The sequence below is a fragment of the Bos grunniens genome, chromosome 21 (assembly GCF_055505025.1).
Source record: "Bos grunniens cultivar Pamir isolate PY7600 chromosome 21, Bosgru_T2T1.0, whole genome shotgun sequence".
Classification (NCBI taxonomy): Eukaryota; Metazoa; Chordata; class Mammalia; order Artiodactyla; family Bovidae; genus Bos; species Bos grunniens.
In genome coordinates this window covers 10,549,867-10,575,138 of record NC_141185.1, presented here as the reverse complement: position 1 = coordinate 10,575,138, position 25,272 = coordinate 10,549,867, and the positions used below count along the sequence as shown (strand labels likewise).

Sequence of the window (25,272 nt, the reverse complement as noted above, 5' to 3'; positions counted from 1 at the left end):
GGACCTTAAAAGCCGAGCGAGCTAAGAATCAGTGCTTGTGCTCAGTCGATTAGTCGTGTCCAACTCTTTGCAACCCCAGGGACTGTAGCCCGCCAGGCTCCTCTGTCCATGGGATTCTCCGGGCAAGAATACTGGAGTGGGTTGCCATTTCCTTCTCCAGGGGATCTTCCCAACTCAGGGATCGAACCCGCATCTCTTGTGTCTCTAGCACTGGCAGGCAGATTCTTTACCACTGAGCCACCTGGGAAGCCCCATAAGTCTCAGCCATGAAGCTTAATAGTAAAACCTGGCAGAACAAGGCACACAAACAAACCCTACCCAAGGATCCGGCCACACACCTGAGTGTTATGTTCACAGCCTAAGAGAAAAGCATGCTTAGGACTTACAAGAAAAGAAAACGAAAGGAAACATGAAAAAAAAATAGTGGGGAAGGGTGGGGGGGTGGTCTAAGTTTCCTTGGAGGTCTCCCACTATCTGCAGAAGTGCCCCATCCCGAATAGGCAAGAAGAGGAAGGGAGGAGAATGCCCACCCCACGGCCAGGGTCCTGTCTCTTTTATTATGCAGACGCACGCATCAGAGTCTGTTGACATCCAGCTGGGGGAAGAGCAGCAGGCAGTAAACCAGGAGCCAGAGGAAGAGGATAAAGTACATCACGTCCGGCTGCTGGACCAGCTGTGTCAGCGAGTCGCTCTGGGAGCTGTGGATCTCCCGCAGCCTGGCTTTGCTGGAGTGGTTGGCCTTCCTGCAGGAGGGAGACACACCAAAGCAGTCACAAGCAGGGTTCCTCCACCCAGGGGACCCCCACTCCCTCCCTGTCCTCCAGCCTCACTGCCCAACTGGAGAGCCAATGGCTCGGCTTCCCAGCGAGGGGCAGACCCAGGTGGAGGGTGGGGTCCCGGGACGCTCTGAGCTTTTAGACCCTCTCAGTTCATCTCCACGACACCAAAACAGAGGAGCTGTTAGCCCCAGTCTGCAGATGGGCCTGCTGAACCTCGTGGGGTGGGTGGAGGGTGGCTTTCTCCAGCCCACACAATGACTTTTGTGACAGAGCCGGGACCCGGGCCAGCTCTGCACCCTCCTCCAGGATGTGTCCTGTTATACAGCAGTGCCCTGAATGCAGAGTTCAAGGCTGACAGCTCTTTTTTATGCTCCCAGGAACAGAGGGGCTTCCTAAGGAATCTAAGGAGAGAAATGAGGCGTTCCCTGCTAACTGATCATTTAAAAACAGCCATTAGCAACAAAAAGACACACCTCTCTACCATCTAGTTTTTGTTCTTGGCTTCGGAATCTAACCTTGAAAATGATTACCAGGTTCCATATTGGTGAGAGGTATCTTTCTTATTTTCTTTTTTAAGAGGACAGAGTAGATATATAATTTTAAGAGAGTAAATATATATATATATATAATATCTATTTTTATTTATCTGGCTGCACTAGGTCTCTGTTGCAGCATGCGGAATCTCTGTTGTGGTAAGCGGGATCTAGTCCCCTGACCAGGGATTGAAGCCGGGACTCTCTGTGTTGGAAACATCGAGTCTTATCCACTCACTCTCCAGGCAAGTCCCTCTTCTCTTATTTTTATCTTATTTTAACAGAAAGTGAAGTGAAAGTCGCTCAGTCGTGTCTGATTCTTTGCGACCCCATGGACTGTATGGAATTATCCAGGCAAGAACACTGGAATGGGTAGCCTTTCCCTTCTCCAGGGGATCTTCCGAACCCAGGCCTCCTGCATTGCAGGTGGAATTCTTTACCAGCTGAGCCACCAGGGAAGCCCAAAAATACTGGAGTGGGTAGCCTATCCCTTCTCCAGGGGATCTTCCTAACCCAGGGATCGAACCCAGGTTTCCCACATTGCAGGTGGATTCTTTACCAACTGAGCTATTAGGGAAGCCCTGCTGTTGTTGCTGCTGCTAAGTCACTTCAGTCGTGTCCGACTCTGTGCGACCCCATAGACGGCAGCCCACCAGGCTCCGCCATCCCTGGGATTCTCCAGGCAAGAACACTGGAGTGGGTTGCCATTTCCTTCTCCAAGGGAAGCCCTAAGGTAGCACTAAAATGATGTTTTACTGTTGCCTGGTGGAGGGAGTCTAGAAAGGGGCTGTGTGGTGGTGACAGAAAAGGCTCAGAAGACATTATCTGATCGCAGTCGGGGCTGGGGGTCTCTGCTTGCAGCTGCATTTATAGAACCCGTGTGTAAGCTCCTCGGGGTCAATCTGGGGCACATGACAGATTATGAGAAGCAAAAATCACCTCTTCCCTGAATCATCTCCTGATATAGCAAGAAGCCAGGCCAAGAGGGGATTAAACCTTTGCCCTGGTCTGGAAACTGAGTGATTCCCACGCAGATAAGGGGCAGAATTTCTTTCTTCTTCTTAAAACTGTTTTTAGAGAAATTTTAAACTACTTTTTTTTTATTGCATAGGTAATAAATGCTCAAAAGCATAGAAAACGCGACGGCATTTCTCAACCTTGAGGGTTCAATTTTCAAAGACTCTATCTCATAAAAGCTAAAAGTACTATTTTCCTATGAGGATGTCAAGCCCAGTGGAAAATGTGAATTAATATTTCCATTTTACGGCAGGAGAGGGAAACAAATCTTGCCTCTTTTTTTTTTTTTTAAGAACCGGAGAGGTAGACGTCTAAAGATCACACTCCTGGCTGTTGGGAAATTTTCAGAGTCTTTCCGTTTGAATAATCTAAGTCTTTCCAGGCTTCCCTGGTGGCTCAGAAGGTAAAGAATCTGCCTGTAATACAGGAGACCCGGGTTTGATCTCTGGGTCGGGAAGAGCCCCTGGAGAAGGGAATGGCAACCCACTCCAGAATTCTTGCCTGGAGAACCCCATGAGCAGAGGAGCCTGGCAGGCTATAGTCCATGCGGTCACAAAGAGTTGGACACAACTGAGTGACTAACATTTTTCAAGTCCTTCCAAGCCAATTCAAATCCATGGCAAATACAATAAATAAATAAAATTAAGTGATTCAATAACTTTAACAGGGATAGGGACATCTCAGGATTGTCAGAGTTTCAGATTTGTCTGCCTGCTTATGTTCTAAACGGGCGGTGTTACAACCATTCGACACTCAGTCTGGGCCATCTAGTTCTCCGACAGTAAGAAATACTTTCATAGACATCCTGGCATGTTTCCACTCCCTCTTCATGTCTGCTCTGATGCCATAAAACTGTAAAATCAGCTCAGTGAGCTTCTGAGTATTGTACCTGTGGTGGCGACACAGAAGGAACACGGTTGTCAGGGGCTACAGCATTTTAAAAAGCACACACAGTATCCCATCCCTACCTCCTCTGCCTGGCTCTGTTCAGAGGGCCAGCTGATGCCACTGCATTATCTCAATGAAGACTCACACCCAGGTCTCATGACCCAGACCTGCCTTTAAACCAAGTCATTTTTTTCTGAACCGTGCCCTGCTTGTCAACCTGGATTCATATCTACGTTGCCCTCCCACTCACATTCAATTTCCATTCACTTTCTCTGGAACAGGTATTTTCTTGCATGTTTCTAGACTATTAATATTATTATCCAACAAAGCCCTAGTTGGAGAATAGCCACCCCCAGAAGGTAGACTGTGTGATTAAAGAAAAAAAAAATCCCTTAAACCCTACTGAGCCTGGAGTCCAGCCACCCACCTGGTTAACATTCTGTTTCTTCTGTCATCCACATCCGCTGCGTTCCTCAACTGAACATAGCTAAAATGATCCTACAGTGAAATTTATAAACAAAACCCCCGCAACCCAATTAGTAAAGATGAAATCTCTGAAACAGAAAATAAGATGATTTTAAATATACAAAGTCGAGCATGCCATGCTTTTCTCAATCTTGCAAACGTCTAGTTCCACAATAAAACTAGTATGTAATGATCTACACAAATTATTCCCATGGGTGGACGGGTGTAATGATCTACACAAATTATTCCCATGGGTGGACGGGAGAGGCCCCACCCCCCACAAACGGGGCAAGCTATGGATCCCCGGGCTTTTTGGGGCCCAACACATGCAGAGCTAAGCGGTTGTGAAGACAAAGGGAACCCTCTGCTTAGGCTGCATCTCTGTCTTTGAAGGTGATCTTTCTGGATGTGTGTGCAGGGGTTGGGTGGGAGGTCTTGGATATGATTGTTATGACAAAGAGGCCTTTGGGCTTTAAAATCATCACTTTATTTACATCCCCTAATGCCCAAACTGGACATCTGATTGGACTGTGCTTAATGACAAGGTTTCAATTTGCTTGTCTTCTATCCAAAAGCATAGCTGTTGCACGTCAGTAATTTCAAAGCTCTGGGCTAGGGGGAAGGAAGGAGGGAAAGGAATTGATTAGCAGGGGCCGGATGCAAGAAGAAGAAATTCACATACTAACCGATTCCAAAGACCTATTAGTATGTCGTCGAACGTAAATGCTGGAGTCACTGTGACTCGTCCTGAAAAATAAACACATGTTTTGAATTGATGCCACCAAGAACTCCTCATTGCCCCCTTCCCGAGGCTGCCACATGTGGATTTAGGCAAGCTCTGACTTAAGACCTAGTGATGGAAATGAGACCCATTATCCAGTATGCGTGCTTAAAAACAGCAGGATGATACGAAAGAGACACACTGAGCCTTCATTGACAAGAAAAAAAAAAGTGAGAGATAATTTCAAATAGAAAGCAGACCACATATTCTTAAAAATCATAGGGTTTCAGAGCAGGAGGAAGATTTCTCTTTCCAAACATCCCCCAATCGTCGGACTCACCAGAGGTCGTCTGCAAGCTAAAGTCAGACCTGGACTGGGTCCTGGGACCCGGACTCCCTCTGCAGTACTCCGTGCACGATGCTGAGGATTCCTGGGTCTGGACCACCTCGTTTCCTTTCATACAAGAGGTGGCGGATTTTCTAGCTATATCTGTCAGGCTGATGTGGGAAGTATCTCTGATCTTCTAATGAAGCTGCTTCAGTACAGTTAGAACTGGACATGGAACAACAGACTGGTTCCAAATAGGGAAAGGAGTACGTCAATGCTATATATTGTCACCCTGCTTATTTAACTTATATGCCGAGTACATCATGAAAAACGCTGGGCTGGAGGAAGCACAAGCTGGAAACAAGACTGCCGGGAGAAATATCAATAACTTCAGATATGCAGATAACACCACTCTATGGTTCACTCCCAGCTGATTGACCATAGTCAATTAACCGTAGTTGATTAACCATAGTCAAATAGTTACACCTCTGATCAGTTTTCCTCATCTGTGAAATGGATCATCATTCCCACTCCATCTGCTTCTTGGAGCTGTCAGGGATACTAGCATTCCGTAGGTCAAAGTGGTCCTGTCTTGCTGCCCAACAGAAGAATGAGGTGTTGGATGTGGACTGGCCTGATATAGAGACCATCACATCAGTCTCCTCAAGGCAAACCTACTATATGGCATTGTGGGGTCCAGAGAAGAGTTTAGTCCCATTATTGTCAGCCTTGCTATTACCGCTTACGGCTGTCCCCTAAACATCACCAAGCTCTTCCCTTTCTGCGGATGGCACGTTTCCAGCTAACAGGTTTTGAGCACCTACTATGTCCCAGGTGCAGGGCTAGGCCTAGGGAAACTTCAGTCTTCATCCTCAATTCAAAGTCTGGGTTAGTTTTTCCTGGCTGGTATCACAGCACAGAAATGAAACAAAATGCACCAACAGAAAAAAAAAAAAAAAACACAAAGAACCCGCTCCTCCAGGAGCCCACATTGAACTGAGAGAGCATGCCCACTCCTTATCATTCCCTACCTCCTGCCCCCAACAAAGAACTTTTATTCCTTGAATGCCGAACGCAAGCCAGGTGCTGCGCTAAATGCTAGGACCATACTGGTCCTAGCTGGCTGGAGCTGGCTGACAATCAAGGGGAGAGTAGATGATAAATACGTCCTTCCACATATTATTAAAGAAATGACTGCTTTGATCAATGCTGTGAAGAAAGAGAATAGAGGCTAAGAGAACATATAAAGGGGTATCAAAAATAGCCTGGAGGAATCCAAGAGGGCTTCCTGGAGGAAGTGGTAGTGGAGCTGAGACTCGAGAGCAAGATAGAAAACAGGCAGGGGACAGACGATCCTGAAAGGTGAAGGAGACTGGCTGGGGGCATTCCAGGACCTCAACTAAGGCCAGGGTGCTTGGTGCGATGGGGATGGGGAAGGGTGGACAGAGATGAGGCCATGAGGGGTCCTGCAGGCTCTGGACAAGCGGCCTTTCCGCCTAGACCAACGGGGAGCCACGGGGGTGATTGACAGCCAGGAAAACACCCTGTATTGTCCCTGCGCAGAGAGATAGATGCCCAGGGCTCCGTTCCTTTCCTAAGCCTCAGCCAGGCAATGACCTCCGTCATCAGTGCTCTGGAGTCAGGCTCGGGGGGGTGGGGGGCGGCAGTGAGATGCCCTGAGCACAGGATGGGCGTTGGGGTCCAAGTTCCTCCATGCGCATGAGCGCCCCTCCACGTTATCTGATGACATTAGGTATCTAGTTTCCACCTTGGCTAAAATGCTGCATCACAGTTACAGCTTTGCTTAAGTGAGATGGGATGGAGGAGCTGAGAGATCAGAGTAACACCTTTGCACGAAAAGGTCAGCCCAGCCTCATGCTCACAGACACTGAAATATCGGTTTACTTTTCTCTATCCCTCCCCCAGTCCCATCTCCACGGGGTGGGTGTTGCTGGTCCTTCTGATGAAGAGGGACGAACCCAAGGTGCTTGCTTCCTCCCCACCCCCATGCTCCCGTTTCTCCTCCCGCCCCCTCCCATTCCATGAATGCTTCCTGAGATGCCTACTATGTGCCAGTTGTTGCTCAGGCTGTTTGTCCCACCTGGAACATCTCTCTCCCTCTCCCAAATGCAAGTCCTGCTCATCCCTTGATGCTGAATTCAAATGATCTCTCAGCACCTAGGCTGCCCTGACCCTCTCTGAGGTCTCATCATAAATCCCTACTTGCCTCTTATACCCAAGGGGCCCACCCAGTCCCAGCAGGATAGATGGAGCACTCCCTGTCTCCTTCCAGCTGAGGGCTCCTGGAGGGCAGAGCTGTGGCCGGTGTCTTCCAGAGTCCCCAAGTCTAGCGGGCTCCATCACACATACATGACGGCTCAAAGGCTGCTAAGGCTGATCTGCTTAGGGAGAAGGCGGCAGTCTGGCATCTGACTAGTGGCCCCTCCCGAGTTGGGGTGGAGTAGATGACAGCCCTGGACCACCTGCCCGGGAGTGCTCATCTGCATTTAGAGTAGGGTCAGGTCCAGCCGCATGGACGTCTGCTGGCCAGTCACGGCCAAGGGCAGGGAGAAGGACTTACAGTCATAGGCTAAGTTGGCAGCTGCCTCCCATTGTGCCTTGTGTCTCCTCCCCTGGGCTCCCATCTGCTCTTTGTCCCCCAAAACCCAACATGGGAGCCAGGTGGAGGGGAAGTGGGAAGCAGGGCACTGGACAGCCCCACCCTCTGGCTCTCCCTCTATGGGCTTCAAGACCCCCTCCACTCCCGCAATGATTATCTCAATCATTTCCCTCTGTGGTCAGCATGGCTCACCCAGCACAGGCAACGTGGGGTCACAGAAGGAGTGAGGACTTCTGACAGGTCTGGGTCCAAGACCCCCAGCTCTGGCATCTCCTAAGCTGGGAGGTACCCCCCAAGCTTCCTAATGATGCACAGTCGTACCTGCCTGCCTATCAGGGTGCCCACGAGAATTGATGAACCAATGTAAGGGAAATGCCTGAATACACAAGGGCTGGTACAAGCTGATGGTAAATGTGATGATGAGTGAAGGTGGGGAGAGACCAGGGTCTTCTGACATTCAGTAGTTAAACATTTTCCCTGGGAATAATCCGGACCATCTAGTGGCCTCGGAGTGACAGAGCAGATGTGTGTTACAGGCTTCCTAGCAGTTTAAGTTCATTATCCTCCCTGCCTCCCCCTCCCCTCGGGTAAATCGACCATCCTTACTGCCTTGGACCCAAACTCGTGGGTGAAGCTGTCATATTAAATCTAGCTTCCATGCAACACTGATAAATGGTTCCCTCCACGCATATTCAGCACATCCCTTCCGATTCTGTAAGATGCTCCTAAACGGCTAAGTTTGGTCTCTACCTACACTGACTGGTAGTTATCATGGACTAAGGGTGGCAGGGTCAAGTCTATTACCTCTCATCCCCACCCCTACCTACAGTTCAGCCATCTCTCTGCTTGCTGCCCATTTCCACCCAGAGCTGCTGGCGGTGAGGAGAGAAGGTGAGGTTCAGGTCCTCCTGGTTTTGTGGGGAGGTCCTTGGGGGAGCCCATGTGTGGAGAAGGAGCACTTTGTCTGAATCTGTTTCCCTTGCTGTCCAGCCCTGCCCCCACATCCCCATCCAATCAGAAACCGGAAGTGGGATGAGATTAGAGAGTAGCTCCCCAGGCAGGGGCTCTGGGGCGAGATGTTAATAAAATACCTGGAAAGGACCTTGTGGTCACCGGTGTCTTCTTCCAGGTCATCTGAGGAGCGAACAGTTCCAGGTGCTACAAATATTGAGCTTTCTACGTGGTCCACATGTTTCCTTTTCTCCTTTTTTTTACTGCTGATCGATTCTTCCATTACCTTTTCCTCGAAGGGGCTGGCTAAGTTTTCCGAGTTTGGGGATTCCTGGGACTGAAGGACAAGACAACCAAATACAAGTCAGCATTTTATGCCGCGACGTGGAGTGCGTGACACCACCCAGCAGCAACCCGCTCCACCTTCACTCCAAGGCCCAGCTAAGGTGCCCCCTCCAATCCTGCCACTCCCGTGGGGTCCTTCCAGCACAGCCCAGGGTGGAGGAGAAACCCGCCAGAATGCCTGCTCCCTGTGCAGAGTTCCAAACGCTCCAGACGGATGGATCAAAACAGCATGGGTTTTCCAGTCAGTAAGACCTGGTTTCAAATCTTGGCTAAGTCAGTTCTCTGACCTTGAGTAACTGACTTGATCCCTTTGATCTTCAGTTTCTCTGTCTGTCAAATGGGTATAATAATTATCAGCCTCTGATAAAGTGCTTATACCACTGTGGTTCCTATAAATGATGTCCCCCACAGCGGGCAATGGTTAGACCCTTCACACAGCTATCATCCACTTAACAGAAGAATGGCTACTGGAGGCCATGGGAGCCAAGGGTTGTAAAGGTGGCCCCTGTGTTTGAGGAGATGAGTCTTCACTGTGCTTTTAGCCAAAGGTGGATGGCAGCGCAACCTCCGTTGCATTTACATAATAAGGAAGATTCTTTGACCGTCAACCCCACCAAGCTCTCTCACATGAAATTAAGAAGCGTGAGAATTGTTGGCGATACCTCTCAAGAATTCCGACATGGGCTGGAAAAACTTGCTCAACAGGTATTCTAATAAGAGGATCAGCGTGGCCAGACCCCTGAGGCCCAGGAGAACAAAGCTCCCTGCAGATATTAAACCCGCTCTCAGCAAGCTGAAATGCCAGTTCCTCCATCATCAGTGAGCAAATGCTACCTTTCTGAAAGGTGAGATGAGGAGAGGACTGATTTTCTTAAAGACTAGAAGCCAGAACTTGGCATTTTCTAGTCCATTTAGAAGATAGTGTTTTTCTTTTCTTTTCAAAGGAAGGCCGGGTATGGGAGAAATTCTCCATCCATGTCATCTTCTTTGTCAGGAAACAAGACTCCCAGACCTCACCTGTCATCCTGGGCCTCACCGCTTCCCCTCCCCAGCCCTGCTCACTCACTGGGATCAAGGCCTGGCTACATACCCTTGGGAGCCAATTACAAGGTGTGTTTGGAAGGAGTGGGCACCTGCTGGTTGGACGGGTGAGCACCGGAGGAAGCAGCCCAGTGATGAGCGATGCGGGCGGGTGCCCACCCCGGAACCCAGAAATGCAAGCTCGCCCCAAGCTCTCCTGCAGCTCAGCATAAAACAGATGCAAACCTAGATCTCCGGAAGCCCTTCCCAGTCCAGGGCTCTTCCAACCTTGTCCCAAACCATCTGTCCACATGCTGGCTACACACACAGGCGCAAAGCCTGCCTTTGGAAGCAGAAGACAGTGAAGTGCCTCATCTACGCGTCCGCACTCAGTCACCGGGGGAGGAGACTGAGGCGCTCATTAGTCATTTTCCAACCTTCTTTTTTTTTTTTTTTTTAATTTTCTTGGCCGTGCAGCAAGGCTGTGGGATCTTAGTTCCCTGACCAGGGACTGAACACACACTCCTTGCACTGGAAGCTCAGATTCTTAACCACTGGACCGCCAGGGATGTCCCCTCATTAGCCATTTTAAGTCACACAGAGGGGCAGAGAGGCAACTCAGGCCCTCTCCTCACCACCCACTTGGTCCCCTTTCTTTTGCCCGAAAAGAAATTTTCAGCCTCTAACGGTTCAGAGAATCATCCCAGTTGCTGTTGTCATCCCCAACCTGGGGACCCTGAGACCTACTGAGGGGCATTTCCTACCCCGCAGGATTTTTGGGGTCTCCCACAGGATAAGCCTGCTCTGACAGACAGCAGACGGCCGGGGAGGGGCAGGAAGGCAGGACTGGGCTCCTCTCCCTAAGGCAGAACAGTGGCAGGCAGGTCGCTGGCACCTATGAGCCACCCAGCCCTCTCCTCCAGCCAAAGCCAGAGAGTGGGTGCTCGGCCCCGAAGAACTGGTCAGGCCATGCTTGGCTTCTATGCCGTCAGGGCCAGAGAACACTGCTCCACCCCCAGCGCTCAGGCAGGGGCTCCCTTCCACTGTCTGGAGTTGGCAAAGCCACAAATGACGCTATCGATTCTGGCCCATCTAAACCCTAAATGTCTGGTTTTTAAAAATTAATTCATTCGTCGATTTGGCTGCTCTGGGCCTTAGCTGTGGAACGCGAGATCTTTAGTTGCACCGTACAAACTTTTAGCTGCGGCAAGTAGGATCTAGTTCCCTGACCAGGGATGGAAACTGGGCCCCTTGCACTGGGAGCTTGGAGTTCCAGCCACTGGACCACCAGGAGAGTCCCCTAAATGTCTTCTGTATGCGTGCGTGCTCAGTCACTTCAGTGGTGGTCAACTCTGTGCGACCCTATGGACTATAGCCCACCAGGCTCTTCTCTGTCCATGGGATTCTCCAGGCAAGAATACTGGGGTGAGTTGTGTGTTCTCCTCCAGGAGATCTTCCTGATCCAGAAATCGAACCCGGGTCTCCTGCATTGCAGGCAGGTTCTTTACCGCTGAGCCAACAGGGAAACCCCCTAAACGTGTTTTAAGGTTACTCAGATTCCCTTTCTGCAGCCTCCCCGGAGGGCAAGGCTTTCTTGTTCCTCCGAGTACCTCTGGGCCCTCACTGGATCCTGTCTTGACTCTCCATCAGCTCAGGGTTTAATTTACCTGTCCTCACAGGACACCCCAAACTGCCATTCAGTGCACATTGACAGCAGCTTTGCAGGCCCTGTCAGGCTGGCCTCTGGAGCCCAGAGATGAATACACAAATGCTCCCTGTTTACTGGGAGAGAAAATTACAACCCATGAGACTCAAAAAGAGTCCAACACGACTGAGCAACTAAGCATGCAAACACACACACACACACAAATAGGTGGTAGGCAAAGGCCTCCAGAGAGGGGAGCAACTCCAGCAAAGCCTGGAGGCAAAGGAGCATCTGGGAGGCGGGGAAGAGGCAGCTGTGTCTGGAGGGGCAGGCGGGGAAGGGGACCCTACACCCTCTCACCGCTCACTCTGGGGGCCCCTCTAGAGCTGCTTGGCCAGGTGAAGGCAGACTCAAGGTGGCAGACAGCGTGTGCCTGGCTGCTCCAGCTCAGACATGCGTGTCCTTCCCTGGCCTTGTTTATACAACCCAATTCTAACAGCAGGAGCCAAACTATCATGCCAAACAGATAACAGGCCTTGAAATATCAAGGCTGGGGTCCAGTGTGAGGTCTGGCTTGGTTTTCCCAGCTGCTGGAGGAGAACGGGCTGCAGTTGACTCAGTGCAGAAGAGGCGGAGCTGTGATCACTAATGAAAATGATTTCTGATATCACTACGCTGGGACTCCCCCACTGCCACCAAGCATGACCTCAGCTTATCTCCCAGGCAGCCTGTGGGCAGGGCCAGGACTACGGGGAGGCCAGCAAGGTGTCCAGAGTGCCAAACTGGACCAGTGTCCCTCTCAGATACTCACCTAGCCCTATGCCTGAGCCTGGAGTGAATTTCTCCCTAAATTCTAGACCTGGGATGCCTGTGCGGGAAGCTGCATTTCTCTGTTTTATGGAGGAAGAAGGGGAGTTTAGGAGAAGGAAATAGCAACCCACTCCAGTATTCTTGCCTGGAGAATCCCATGGACAAAGGAACCTGGCAGGCTATAGTCCATAGCGTCACACTGGGTCGGACCCAACTGAAGCGACTTAGCACGCACGCACAGGGATATTTGGGGAGAAGCACAGAATTCCCCACGCAGGGTTTCCAACTCCATAGTCACATACCTGATGGCCCTGCACGGGGACGCTGTCTTTGGCCTCCCTTTGCTGGTGGTCCTCAGGCGAGGGTTGGGGAGAGGGTTCCGAGGCGGGACTGGCATCCTCCGCGATGCTGGCCTGGGGGAGGTCCTCGCCCAGCCCGGAGAAGCTGAAGCTGCTCTGGGAGGCCTCGGCCTCCTCGGGCTCGTCCTCCCTGGCCCCCAGGTCCAGCAGATAAGCCTCCGGTTCTTCCAGGTCCATCTCTTCGTTTTTCAAATCCTCCGAGCCTTCCGCGTAAGCCTCCAAAACCGCCGCCAGGGGCACCTCGTAATGCGGGTAGTAGAAAAGGTCATGGGGGATGACGGAAATCTTGGAGAGCGGGGGAGACGGCTTAAAGTCCAGGCCCTCCTCGCTGGGGCTGCGGAGGGTCTCCAAGCTGACGCTGCTGCTTGGCGGGTTGGAAGGCAATTCTCCCCCGAGCCCCCGGAGGCACTCGGCTTCCCCTTCCTCCTCGCCCCGACGGCGGCGTCGGAAGGACTTGCGCTTGGCCTTCTCATACACCTCTGGCTTTTTATCCACCAGGGCCTCCTCGGGGGCCAAAGAATAGCCTTGGTCTTGGTCTCCAGGGTCCTTATGAGGGTCAGGTTGGTCGAGCTTCACTGGAGCCTCATCCGAATCTGTCTTCTTGTGGGCGGATTTCCCTCTCCGTTTGCCCAACCTCTCCGGGTGATCCTCCGACAGCTCCTCCTCTGCAGGTTTTTTCTCATGAGGCGAAGGAACCTCATTGAAAGCCTGGCTGGTGGAGGCAAAATCGATGAGGTCGCTGTTAAACTTTGAGGCTTTTAATGGTATGGCTTCAAAATAGTCTTCTTTATCCATCGCTTCTACCGTCAGCAGCTTCACCTTGATCTCCAAGGCATTGGCCATAACGGTGTTCTCTCCCGGGGGTGAGGGGAGATGGCCTTCGTCCCCAGGGCTGGATGCCCTCTCCGAAGCCCCATTCCAGGGGGGAGAGGTCCAGGAAGTCGGAGGATGACTAATCTCACCATCCACCGAGGACATGTCGCCAGGGACCTCGTTGGAGGCTACTTCCAGGATCTCCGGCGCCTCCCGTTTCGGTGTTTGTTCAGCAGCGTCAGCCGCCAAGACCCGTTCATCCTGCTTGGACGACTCCTTGCTCTCTCCGGGGCTCCCTTCAAAGTGCAGGTCTGCACTGTAGAAAGGGTCCTGACTGCAGGAGGCATCCTTGTAGGTGTCAGCCTCAAAGTGCACCGTCTTCTTGATTGGCAGAGAGTTGGACCTCCGGCTGTCCTTTCTGGATGATAGGATGGAAGATTCTGGAGCCGGTTCACTGGTGCTGTTGAGCTTCCCGGGGATCCCTTGGAGAACCTGCTCGATGATCTGGTTCATGAACTCGGAGGAGCTGTCCACCAGCTCCTGGCTGGAAACGCCACCCAGCCAGGGCTCCTTAGCGTCCTCAGGCTTGTCACAGACGAAGACTTTGGAGGGAGGTGGGTGGCTGGCCTCATGGTTGATGGTGTAGGCTCGCTCCCCGTCCTCGGTCAGAAGGAAGACGGCGCTCTCTTGTTCCGAAGGGGTTTCTTTGATGCGAACGAAGGTGGATTCTATAGGGGCTTCTTTGTCAGAATCCACAAAATCCTCCTACCAAGAAACACAGGGCACCATGAAATTATCAGTGTCTAAGTGCCACGTAGAGTCCCCTCTCAAAACACAAAAACAAACCAGCAAGAGCACTTCAGAATGAATGGAAGTATAGATGGGCAAATGACTGTTGTTCCTGCTGAAATGTGAAAACGTCAGATAAGTTAAAGAGAAGGTCATTTTCGAAGCTATGACTGCAAAGACATCTCAATGAACTGAACTCTGGAGAAGGATGGGCCCTTTCTAAGCGAGGAGATTATCGGCAACCTCATACCTGTGGGCCACTGCCTAGTCTGGGTACGGATGAGAAGTGAACCTACCTAAGATAAGGAAAGAGCAGCTAAATCTTTACTGATTGTCGGGCTGGTGTGAGACATTGAATCCGGAAGGGCCTCAAACATGAAAAACCACTTCTGTTCATATACTAGTTTTCCCACACAGGGACTCCTGTTAAGCACGGTGTGGCTGAACTATTTACAGAAGCCAAGACACAGAAGCAACCTAAGTGTCCATAGACAGATGAATGGATAAAGAAGACGTGGTACATCTATACAATGGAATACTACTCAGCCATATAAACAAATGACATAATGCTATTTGCAGCAACAGGAATGGACCTAGACATTATCATATTAAGCAAAGGCAGAGAAAGGCAAATACCATGTGATAGCACTTATATGTGTAATCTCAAATGTTACATAAACGGACTTATTTACAAATCAGAAACAGACCCACGGCCACAGAAAACAAACTCGTGGTTTCCAAAGAGGGAAGTGGGGGAGGGATAAATTAGGAATTTAGCACTAGCAAACTACTATATATAAAATAGATAAAACAGATAAGCAACAGGATCTACTTTATAGCACTTAATATAGGGAACTATAGTATCTTGTAATAAACCATAATGGCAAAGAATTTAAAGAATATGTATGTACAGAGATCCATAAACATATATAACTGAATCACTTTGCCGTATAAGAGAAACTAACACAACATTGTAAAGCAATTATATTTCAATTTAAAAAAAAGATGCAGCTGAGAGCAGGGCTGAAAGTAGAGAGCAATCTTGGTGGTTCTGCAGTGCTTGGCTCCCAATGTACTGGTGGGGAGAGTGGATTGGTCTCATTCTAAAACTAGTTGAAATCAGAGAGCTGAAATTAAATAAAACTGCAACAGAGTCCTTATCAAGTTCTGAGAAGGTCAAAATGGTCAGCTCCTGGTCATAGGTCCTTGTTTGGGAAAGGGTTACATTCTCTGGGGGTGGGGGAAATATCATGTACCTCATCACATATCAGATATGGCATAAAATTAAAGTTACCTAGCACCCTGATTTTTTTTTCTTAATATAACCAGGGTTTCACTCTCTGTCCTTTTCAACTGAAGTAGGACATTTCATTCATACATTTCAGTATAGTCATTCATTTCCAGCTGTACATAGGATGAGGACAGGTCTGATCCATGAACATGTCTTAAATAAGTGGGTTGCTGTATTTTAGGATTATAAACATTTTTCATTATTGGAAAGTGTAATGAGGACCTTCTGCAGAATCGTTTAGAACCCAAACCACCAGACACAATTTTTATAGTGTCTGTATATTTGTGATGCAAGGTCTTGTAAAGGTTTTTACCGAAAACTACCATTAACCAGTCTCTCTTACTGACAATAAATTATTAATAAAATTTAAAAAAAGATACAAAGAAGCAAACAAAGAGATCCATAATCAAGAGAAACATTAGTCATTAGAAGCAGACCCAAAGATAACCCAGGGTTAGAATTAGCATAAAGACCATAAAACAACCGTTTAACCTACACCTCAAGAAACACAAAGGTCATTCTTCAGGCTAAAAAGAAACAATCACAGATGAAAGCCTGGATCTGGAATAGGGGAATGAGAAGTACTTAAAACGGTAAATGTATAACTGATATAAAAGATGATCTTAAAAGTTTTCTTAAAAAGTCTCCTGCTTACAGCAAAAATAATAACAAACCATGGCAAATTAAAGTATACAGAAGCAAAGCAAATGACAATAATAGCAAAAGGAAGGGAGAAGAAAAGTGAGTGGAATCAAATAGCTGCATATTCAAAAATATATAAAATACGTACCTATTTAAAATTGTACAATGAGGGACTTCTCTGGGGATCCAGAGGTTAAGAATCTGCCTTGCAATGCAGGGGATGTGAGTTCAATCCCTGGTCAGGCAACTAAGATCCCACAGGCTGAGGGGCAACTAAGCGTGCAAGCCACAACTACTGAGCCCGTGTGCTCTGGAGCCTGTGTGCCACAACTAGAGAGCCCGTGTGCCACAACTACTGAGCCTACACATCACCATTAGAGTCCGTGCACCACAAAGGATCCCCCGTGATGCAGGGAAGATCCTGAGGCAGCCAAATTAAAAAATAAAAGTTACCTAATAGTAATCCAAGGTAGATTGAGGTATGTTCAAGATGAGTATTATAATCCCTAGGGAGAACTACTAAAGAGATAAACAGATGTGGCTAAAAAGCCAACAGAGGAGATAAAATGGAAACCAAAAAACAATTGAACAATCCAAAAAAAATGAGAAAGGAAGAATAAAGCAGCATAAAACAGACAGGACCAGTGGAAAACAACAATAAGATGGTAGATTACATCTATGTAAATGGGCAAAAAATACACTAATAAAGTGACACGCTAATAATTCTTGTCAAAATGGATAAAAAACAAGACCCAACACTAAGGTATTTTTACAAGAAACATTCTTTAAATATAAGCACACCTACACTGAAAGGAGAAAGATATTAATAGAAAATGATAAATCATACAGATACTAACTTATGATAGTTCCTATATTCCTATCAAATTTACTCCATGATGAAACAAAACAAAAATAAAATGATGACCTCAAAGAGAAACAACAATCCTTAATGTATATGCATTTATGGCATAGCTTCCACACACACAAAGCAAAATCTGACAGAACTAAGAACAATAAAGTCACAATCATAAGTCAGAGGTTTTTAACTTTTCTCCCTCACACTCATTGATAGGAAAAGAAAAGAAAAAAAGGGCACTTCTCTAGAGTATTAGAACAGCATATTAACCAACTCAGCCTAATTGACTACTGACGCTTTCACTGTACAGGACACGTTTTTTCAAATGCATATGGTACATTTACCCAAGTAAACCATATGTCAGGGCATAACGCCAGGCACAGTGTCTGGCACACGACCAGGGCTTAATGAATATTTATTAAAGTGTACTACAGTCAGCTGAATTACTAAACTTAAAAAAACAACAGTTCGACAGGAGTCTGGATCAGCTGGGATGCCTCATCTGTATCGCTGGGATGCCTCATCTGTATCCCCTAGGGATGCAAACAGACCATTCTTAGGGGATGCCCTGTGCTGTGTGGGTCAGGGGGACTTTCCCCATGTGTTCTATCTTGCTTGACCCCTCCTTCCCCAGCCCCAGTCTCTGACCCCAGCACTGGGGAGATTCAAGTGTCAGATTTGCTGAATCCAAGCTATGACCTTGACTCACACACACATCATAAATTTTAGTTGATTTCAAACTCTGCCTAGGTTGAAGAGCTCAGGACTAATAAAAGCCCCGGTCCCTAGTATTTCCAAATTTCATAATGAAGATTAAATTAAAGAATGACATTAATATCACCATTTTTTGAGCATCAACTGTTGTGCCAACAGGACTTTACATATCTATTTACTCTTCACATAACCCTGAAAATGTGGGTCATATTTCCATTTTACAGATGGCATCTCATACAGACAGGTATCAGAGAGATTAACTAAACAGCTCAAGGCCACAAGGCTTCAAGTGGCAGAGCTGACATTCCAGCCCATGGAATGCCTGCTTCTAAAGCACCCTGGAAAGTGATCTGTGGCCCAGAAACAGATGGGAAACACACACGTAGGGAGCCTGGAGAGGATCCAGCCTGGCTCTTCTGAGTTGTGCACAATGGGGTCTCAGTTTTAGCCATATGTTGTAAGGAATCTAAATGCCTGAGCTTTGGAACCACAGAGAACTGAGATCAAACCCCAGCTCTGCACTTGGCAGCTGGGCAACCCTGGAGAGGTCTTTAAGCCTCTTTGAGCATCCGTTTTCTCTTCTACAAAATGAAAATCATGATACAGAGTCAAGTGGGACTGCAGGGGTGGCAGTCAGCCCAGAGACACACAGGATGCTGACCTGACAAGCCTCCGGCTAAAAGCGCAGCCTGTCCCTCCTGTGAGTATTAGTTCTGTACGATTTTTTTTTGGCGGGGCGGAGGGGAGTCTAGTATTTCTAACTACTTGAAACAATAATGTGTTTGTTGACTTGCCACCTGTTTTCTCTATTAGAACAAAGCTACAGAAGGTCAGGGACCTCATCCATCTCATTGACCGTTAAGCTTCCCTGAGCCAGCCATGGGTGTTCCAATAAAGTAATTTTCCAATAAAGTCAATAAAGGACTGTTGCTACTGTTGTGATAATTATTACTATAATCCTAGGCTTGTGGATGGGTTGGCTGGAGGTTCAACAGAGTCTTGACAACTTCTAAAAGGTCTGATTTTGCTCCAAATAATCAGTCACCAAGTATGCTCAGATTCTAAAAATTAAAAACATGTGCTTGGTCATTGTCTTTAAAATTTTTCACACTCTGATAAAATCTGGTAGACTGCTAAAATGTCCCATCTGACATCTAGAAAATCAAGTCGCTGATTCATATAACAAGTGGGCATCTTAAAAGTTTGGGATGGGGAGAGGTTTGTGAGAGGTGTGCCTGACTTTCCATTCTGCTTTTTACCGGTGCATATGTTAGCTATGATTTTGAAATGAAAATGTGGCAAGGCACATGAGATCGAGATTCAGTTATTACAGTAGCCACACAGCTCAAACACCAGCTTCATCTCATGGTCAGAACTCATCATCTCATGATGGAAATGTACAGTTTCTGAATTATAGGTAAGGAAAACAGACATACGGCTTCCAACTCCGGGAAATGTTCTAGAAACTGAGCCACGTAAGTCACGATGGACTGCTCATCTGGTGTGTCAACCATGATGTCTGTTAAGAGAAACAGAGGAGTTAGAAGGACATGTAAAACACAGGTTGTATTTTATTTATTTTTACATTTTTTTAAATTTTTAAATTTTTTCCAGCTTTATCGAGGTATAATTGACAAATGAAAATTGTATATATTTAAGGCATACAATATGATAGTCTGACATACACAGACATTGTGAAATGATTCTCACAATTAAGTTAATTTACACATCTATCATCTCACACAGTTACTTTATTCTGATGTGCTAAGAAAACTTAAGATCTACTCTTTTAGCAAATTTCTGGTAGACAATACAGTGTTATTAACTATAGTTACTATATTGTATGTTAGACTTCTCCAGAACTTACAAGAGTTTGTACATTTCTCTACTTTTTCCACTGCCAACCCCCAGCTCCTGGTAACCATCATCATACTCTCTAGTTCTATGAGTTGGACTTTTTTAGGTTCCACATATAAGTGAGATCATGTAGTATTTTTCTGTGATTGGCCTATTTCAGCGTAATGTCCTCCAGGTTCATTCGTGTTGTTGCAAATGACAGAATTTCCTTCTTTCCGTGGCTGAATGATATCTCATTGTATATACACGGCATTTTCCTTATCTATTCATCCACTAATGAACACTTAGGTTGTTACTATGCTTTAGCTACTGTGAATAATGCTGCGATGAACACTAGTGTGCAGATATTTCTTCAAGACTGCAATTTCCTTTCCTTTGGTTTTATTTTGTTTGTTTTTGGGGTTTTCTGGGGTCTTTTTCACTGCACTGTGCAGCTTATGGGATTTTAGTTCCCTGACCAGGGATTGAACTCTGGTCCACAGCAGGGAAAGCACCAAGTCTTAACCATTGGACCACCAGGGAATTCACAAGCTTGTTTCCTTTAAATTTAATTTCCTTTGAATATATGTTCAGTAGAAGGTTTGCCAATAGTTTGGCCACCTGATGCAAACAGCCTACTCACTGGAAAAGGCCGTGATGCTGGGGAAGATTAAGGGGAGGAGGAGAAGGGGGTGACAGAGGAAGAGATGGTTGGATAGTCATGTTCATGACTCAATGGATATGAACTTGGGCAAACTCTGGGAGACACCAAGGGACAGGGAAGCCTGGCGTGCTGCAGTCAATGGGGTTGCAAAGAGTCAGACATGACTGAGTGACTGAACAACAACAGAGAGTTTGCTGGATCACACAATTGTCTTTTTTTATTTTTTGAGGGCTCTCCATGAAGTTTTCCATAAGAGCTGAACCAGTTCACATCCCCACAACAAGAACAGAGTTTTCACATGGGATCTTGGGATGCTTGACGCTGAAGGATCCCACAGACCAGGGAGGTTTTTTCTCTTTATTTCACATGTCAGGATATTTAAGCCCTTTAAGTGAAGGGGGATGATTTGAGTAGTAAAGCCTCACACTTGGCTGATGAGCAGAGAAGCTGGGATGGAGAATCCTAGACTCCCTGCACCCAAGATTCTGTTATTCCCGGCTGGCCAAGTCCCTCCCTGTGAGTGGCCAGTTCACGGCCCATCCCATCAGTGAGTCTGTTGAGCTGAGACCCTTACACACTGCCAGAGAGAATCCTAAATAAGCCTGACCCACGTGGAATATGATTTGATAGAGATAACCAAGTGCCTTAAAAAGGCGTGTACTTTCTAGCTGCATCATTCCACAGATGGGACGTGGTCCCACAGGAAATAATCTGAGATGCACACTGAACTTTATCTAATAAGATGTTCATTGCAGCATTATATACAAGACTACGGAGAAGGCAATGGCATCCCACTCCAGTACTCTTGCCTGGAAAATCCCATGGACGGAGGAGCCTGGTAGGCTGTAGTCCATGGGGTCGCTAAGAGCTGGACACAACTGAGCGACTTCACTTTCATTTTTCACTTTCATGCATTGGAGGAGGAAATGGCAACCCACTCCAGTGCTCTTGCCTGGAGAATCCCAGGGATGCCCGGGGCCTGGTGGGCTGCCGTCTATGGTGTCTCACAGAGTCAGACACGACTGAAGCGACTTAGCAGCATACAAGACCATTCCAAAACAACCTGAACATCTACCAGTGGTAAAGAGTTAAGTACACTTTGGTATGCCCACTAGATGGACCATTATGCAGCCAATAAAAACATAATGAAGACATCCTAGCAGCATGAAAAATATTTACATCACAATTATAATGTTTAGGTTAAAAAAAGGAAGATACACATTATGTGGTATCCTGGATGGGAGGGGAGTTTGGGGTTAGAATCGATACATGTATATGTATGGCTGAGTCCCTTTGCTGTGTGCAGCTGAAACTATCACAGTATTATTTGTTAATTATTTGCTGCTGCTGCTGCTGCTAAGTCGCTTCAGTCGTGTCCGACCCTGTGCGACCCCATAGACGGCAGCCCACCAGGCTCCCCCGTCCCTGGGATTCTCCAGGCAAGAACACTGGAGTGGGTTGCCATTTCCTTCTCCAATGCATGAAAGTGGAAAGTGAAAGTGATCTGCGTAGCTACCAACCAAGTTCACAGCCTGCAGCTCCCTGTGCTTCTTTCCATTGCTACCCATTTTGCTGTTTAATTGTCAAGACGTCTCATATCATTTTGATTTTTTTATGTTCCACCGCTACTACTTTCTTTTGTATTAAACAAGCATTTCTACTTTTTAAAAAAAAAAAAAGTTTTTTTAAAAAAACCTTTATTTTGTACTGGTTAATTATTTGCTAACCAGTACAAAATAAAGGTTTTTTTAAAAAAACTTTTTTTTAAAAAAACTATTTTTTTTAAGTAGAAATGCTTGTTTAATACAAAAGAAAGTAGTAGAGGTGGGACATAAAAAAATCAAAATGATATGAGACGTCTTGACAATTAAACAGCAAAATGGGTAGCAATGGAAAGAAGCACAGGGGGCTGCAGGCTGTGAACTTGGTTGGTAGCTACGCAGATGTTCACATGTGATTATCACAGAATCACAAAAATGCATGTTTGTTTCACGCATTTTTCTACATGAGTGTTATATTTCAAAATAAAAAAAGTTCTAAAAGCCTTAAAAAAAAAAAACAAAAAAGGAAGGGACAAAGTCATACATACACTGAATGATCCCAATTATGTTAAAAAACTGTATTGAGATATAAGGAAAAACAGTGGGGAAATGATGTCAGTGGCAGGAATATAGGAGATATAAAAATGACTTCGTTAGATGTTTCTGTATTCTCCAGAATTTCCATGTGGACAGAAGGTGTTACAGGTTAAAAATGAGTTATGAGGAAAGAGAGGACCACGGCTACCTTCTGGCTCCAGGAGCCTGGGGATGTGAAGGGCATCGTGAGCGATGCTGAAAGCCTTCTCCAGATTCTCCCGCATGGAGTCTTCCAGCGCCTGCTTCATGTCCACCAGGCTGGGGTCGATGGCCTTGATCACAGCCAGGAAAGCCAGCCCGCTCCGCCAGCTGCCTGCAAAGTCCTGCACCGCCACGCCATACCTGAAGGGAAAGCAGCAGCCGCAGGGCAGGTGGGTAATCAGACTCAGGGATGCCTCGATGGCCTCCGAGTGGGGCTGGGAGCTGCTGACCTGGCGAGGACTCGACGCCCCGGGCCCTGAGTATCAGGACAGCTGCACTGCCCCATCCGTGTTTCCATTTCCGGACAAAACGAACAGGAAGGTTATGTCGCACAAGGAGACATAATAGGAACTTGAGTTCCCCTCCCAGATACATAAATCCTTCATTTAACACATGATTCCTTTTATCAGTGATCTTTGAAGTGTAGCAAACACGGGTGTGTTGTGTCATAAAATAGAGCCAAAAAGTTCATGTTCACACCCTGGCTGCCCCTCTGTGCTTCCAGCGCTGCGGCCTTGGGCAGATCACGTACCTTCTTAGACTCAAACGTATAAAACAGAACTGTCATGGGGAAGGATTAGGTTGAACCCGCCCCCAGAGTGGCCGTACCACGTGGACCATGTGTGATGTAGGTGCCCCACAGAAGCCACTCACTAAGTGCTAGCTAATGTCACGATTGGTAGAAATAAAATTACAACTTTAGAAATGACAAGGAGAGGTCATCCTGTATTAATTTCCTTTAGACTCCATCCCTCGAGAGCCCCTCTTCCTGCTGCCAATTTCCCTACTGGGGTCACTGAATGCTCTTAAAAAAAACACAAATATCTTTTTATTTAGATATTTATGGAGAGTCATAAGAAGTTGCAAAAGCAGTACAAAGAGCCCTTGGTACACATCATCTGCTTCCCTCAACACAGGGTCTTGTGTTAGAGGCGAGTGTCATCAGAACCAGACACGGATGTGAGTCCATGGCTATGAGTCACAGATGAGCCAGGGCTATAAGCCATGTACTAGTGTTTCATCGGTTCACTGTCACAGGTGTGGCAGAAGCGCCAGGACGCTTTGTCTCAAGCACCCATTCTTGTGACCACTGCCACAGCGGTCATACAGACTGTCTCCCCTGAAATACGCTTCCTCTCCATTACAGTCACCCTAACTCCTGGCAATGAGCTCACTTTTGATTTATTTTAAAACAACATTTAATGGTTGTTCACATTAATCAACTCTATCATGTTCAACCCCTTAATCAAAACCCCCAAGATCTAACCTCCCTCCCATCTTTTATTTTTCCTGCCACCTTTTATTTCCATATACTGGGAAGATGGGATCTGGTGCTAAGTGCTTATGAAGTGCTGGTACTCTGCTTTCACAGAGTTTATTTCATTTAACCCCAACTATCCCATAAGGGGGCGAGTAGTAAGTCACCATCTTATAGGTGCAGCTTAGAGAGGAAACTGATGTACCATGTCTTCCCAATCTGGCAGGGATTAAACACAAGTCCAAGGATTTGGTTCCAGTTCACCTGTCTCAGTGTTGGGAGGGCCAGACCTGACTCTGATAGGTTGCAGCCTTGATTGCTACTCGCTTTTAAGTAGGTATAGACCCTGAAAGATACCCAGAAGCTTAATAATAAGCGTGCTAAGTTGCTTCAGTCGTGTCCGACTCTTTGTGACCCCATGAACTGTAGCCCGCCAGGCTCCTCTGTCCGTGGGATTCTCTATGCATGAATACTGGAGTGGGTTGCCATGCCCTCCTCCAAGGGATCTTCCTGAGCCAGGGATCGAACCGGCATCTCTTATGGTCTTCTGCACTGAAAGGTGGGTTCTTTACCACTAGCACCACCTGGGAAACCCATAATAATAAACATGTCCATGTTACTAGGATCCAAGGACCAACCCCATTTAGGGATTTAAAGTGGTGAAGGCCCCTTGGATTTCTATCCGAATTCTCTCATCAGATTTCTGCAAACCAAACACTGAGCAAATACAGTTTTGTGTGCAGACACAGAAAGGACAGAATTCCCTGTGCTGAGAGTTTACGTGAGGCGCCAGGCATATAATGGATACAGAACTGAATACACGGTGATACCCCCTTCCTCTGCCCTCCTCCCTCTGCCTGGTAGCAGCGCGAGGTGCTGGGGAGCAGGGCATGGGGCTTACTTCCTCGTTTTCCTCTGCACCCAGGCCAACAGCGTCCTGATGGCTTTCCTCTGGTCTTTCACCGAGATTGCCACGCTCCTCTCTGCGGTGGGTGTGGGTGGGAAGGAGGAGTCTGAGTCTGTGCCCCCCGAGCCGGGTGACAGGCTGGAGGATGGAGAGTTTCTGCTGAGGTTGCCCGTGAGTTCTTTAATCTGGAAGGGAAATGACATTTCAGACCCAGGAGGCAGACCCAGCATGGGCTCTCTTGGACCCCGGCTGGAGGGATCAGCTCACGCAGAACTGATTACTCCTTCCTGAGGGTTGTGTGTCAGTACTCATGATGGCCAGGCTGTTTCGTGTGGCTTGTGCTGCATGCAAGGATGCTTAGCAGGGAGAATCATCTCTTCCTGGAGTCTGTCTAGCTCTGGGCAGAAGCTGCTGCTGAGGGCCTCCTGACCTGGCTCCACCTCTGTGTACATCATTTTTACTCTTGGGAGGGCCATTAAATAGTGAGCCATAATTTTCTCTTTCAAAAGAGGGGGATTTTAGAAGATGAACTGTCAGCTTACTCCCTCCTATTCAGGGAAAGAACTTGAGCACAACTCGAAGTAACCCCTTTACACTCGAGCCCCAGACCCTGTCCTTCTTCTATAAAATCTGCATTTTCAGACAGATGCTGAGGGTGTGAAGGCTGCAAGGCCTCCCTGTT

At 47.4% G+C, this 25,272-nt stretch overlaps 1 protein-coding gene across 3 annotated transcripts in view; it reads right to left on the bottom strand.

The window, feature by feature from the left end:
- The window catches only part of CLMN (calmin), a 122,191-nt gene that overhangs the window by 9,344 nt on the left and 87,575 nt on the right, over positions 1-25,272 (bottom strand). Inside the window, exons 6-14 of one of the 3 annotated variants that reach the window (XM_086363101.1) lie at positions 24,585-24,775; positions 22,373-22,566; positions 19,023-19,105; positions 12,425-14,059; positions 8,443-8,639; positions 4,369-4,429; positions 3,645-3,715; positions 3,122-3,218; positions 539-743 (exon numbers count right to left, since the gene is read on the bottom strand). In XM_086363101.1, coding sequence (XP_086219227.1) covers positions 558-743; positions 3,122-3,218; positions 3,645-3,715; positions 4,369-4,429; positions 8,443-8,639; positions 12,425-14,059; positions 19,023-19,105; positions 22,373-22,566; positions 24,585-24,775 — 2,715 coding nt within the window. In that variant the 3' untranslated portion in view covers positions 539-557. Of the gene's footprint in view, positions 1-530; positions 744-3,121; positions 3,219-3,644; positions 3,716-4,368; positions 4,430-8,442; positions 8,640-12,424; positions 14,060-19,022; positions 19,106-22,372; positions 22,567-24,584; positions 24,776-25,272 lie in introns of those variants that run through there. The other 2 variants (XM_086363099.1, XM_086363100.1) reach the window with 2 other exon arrangements.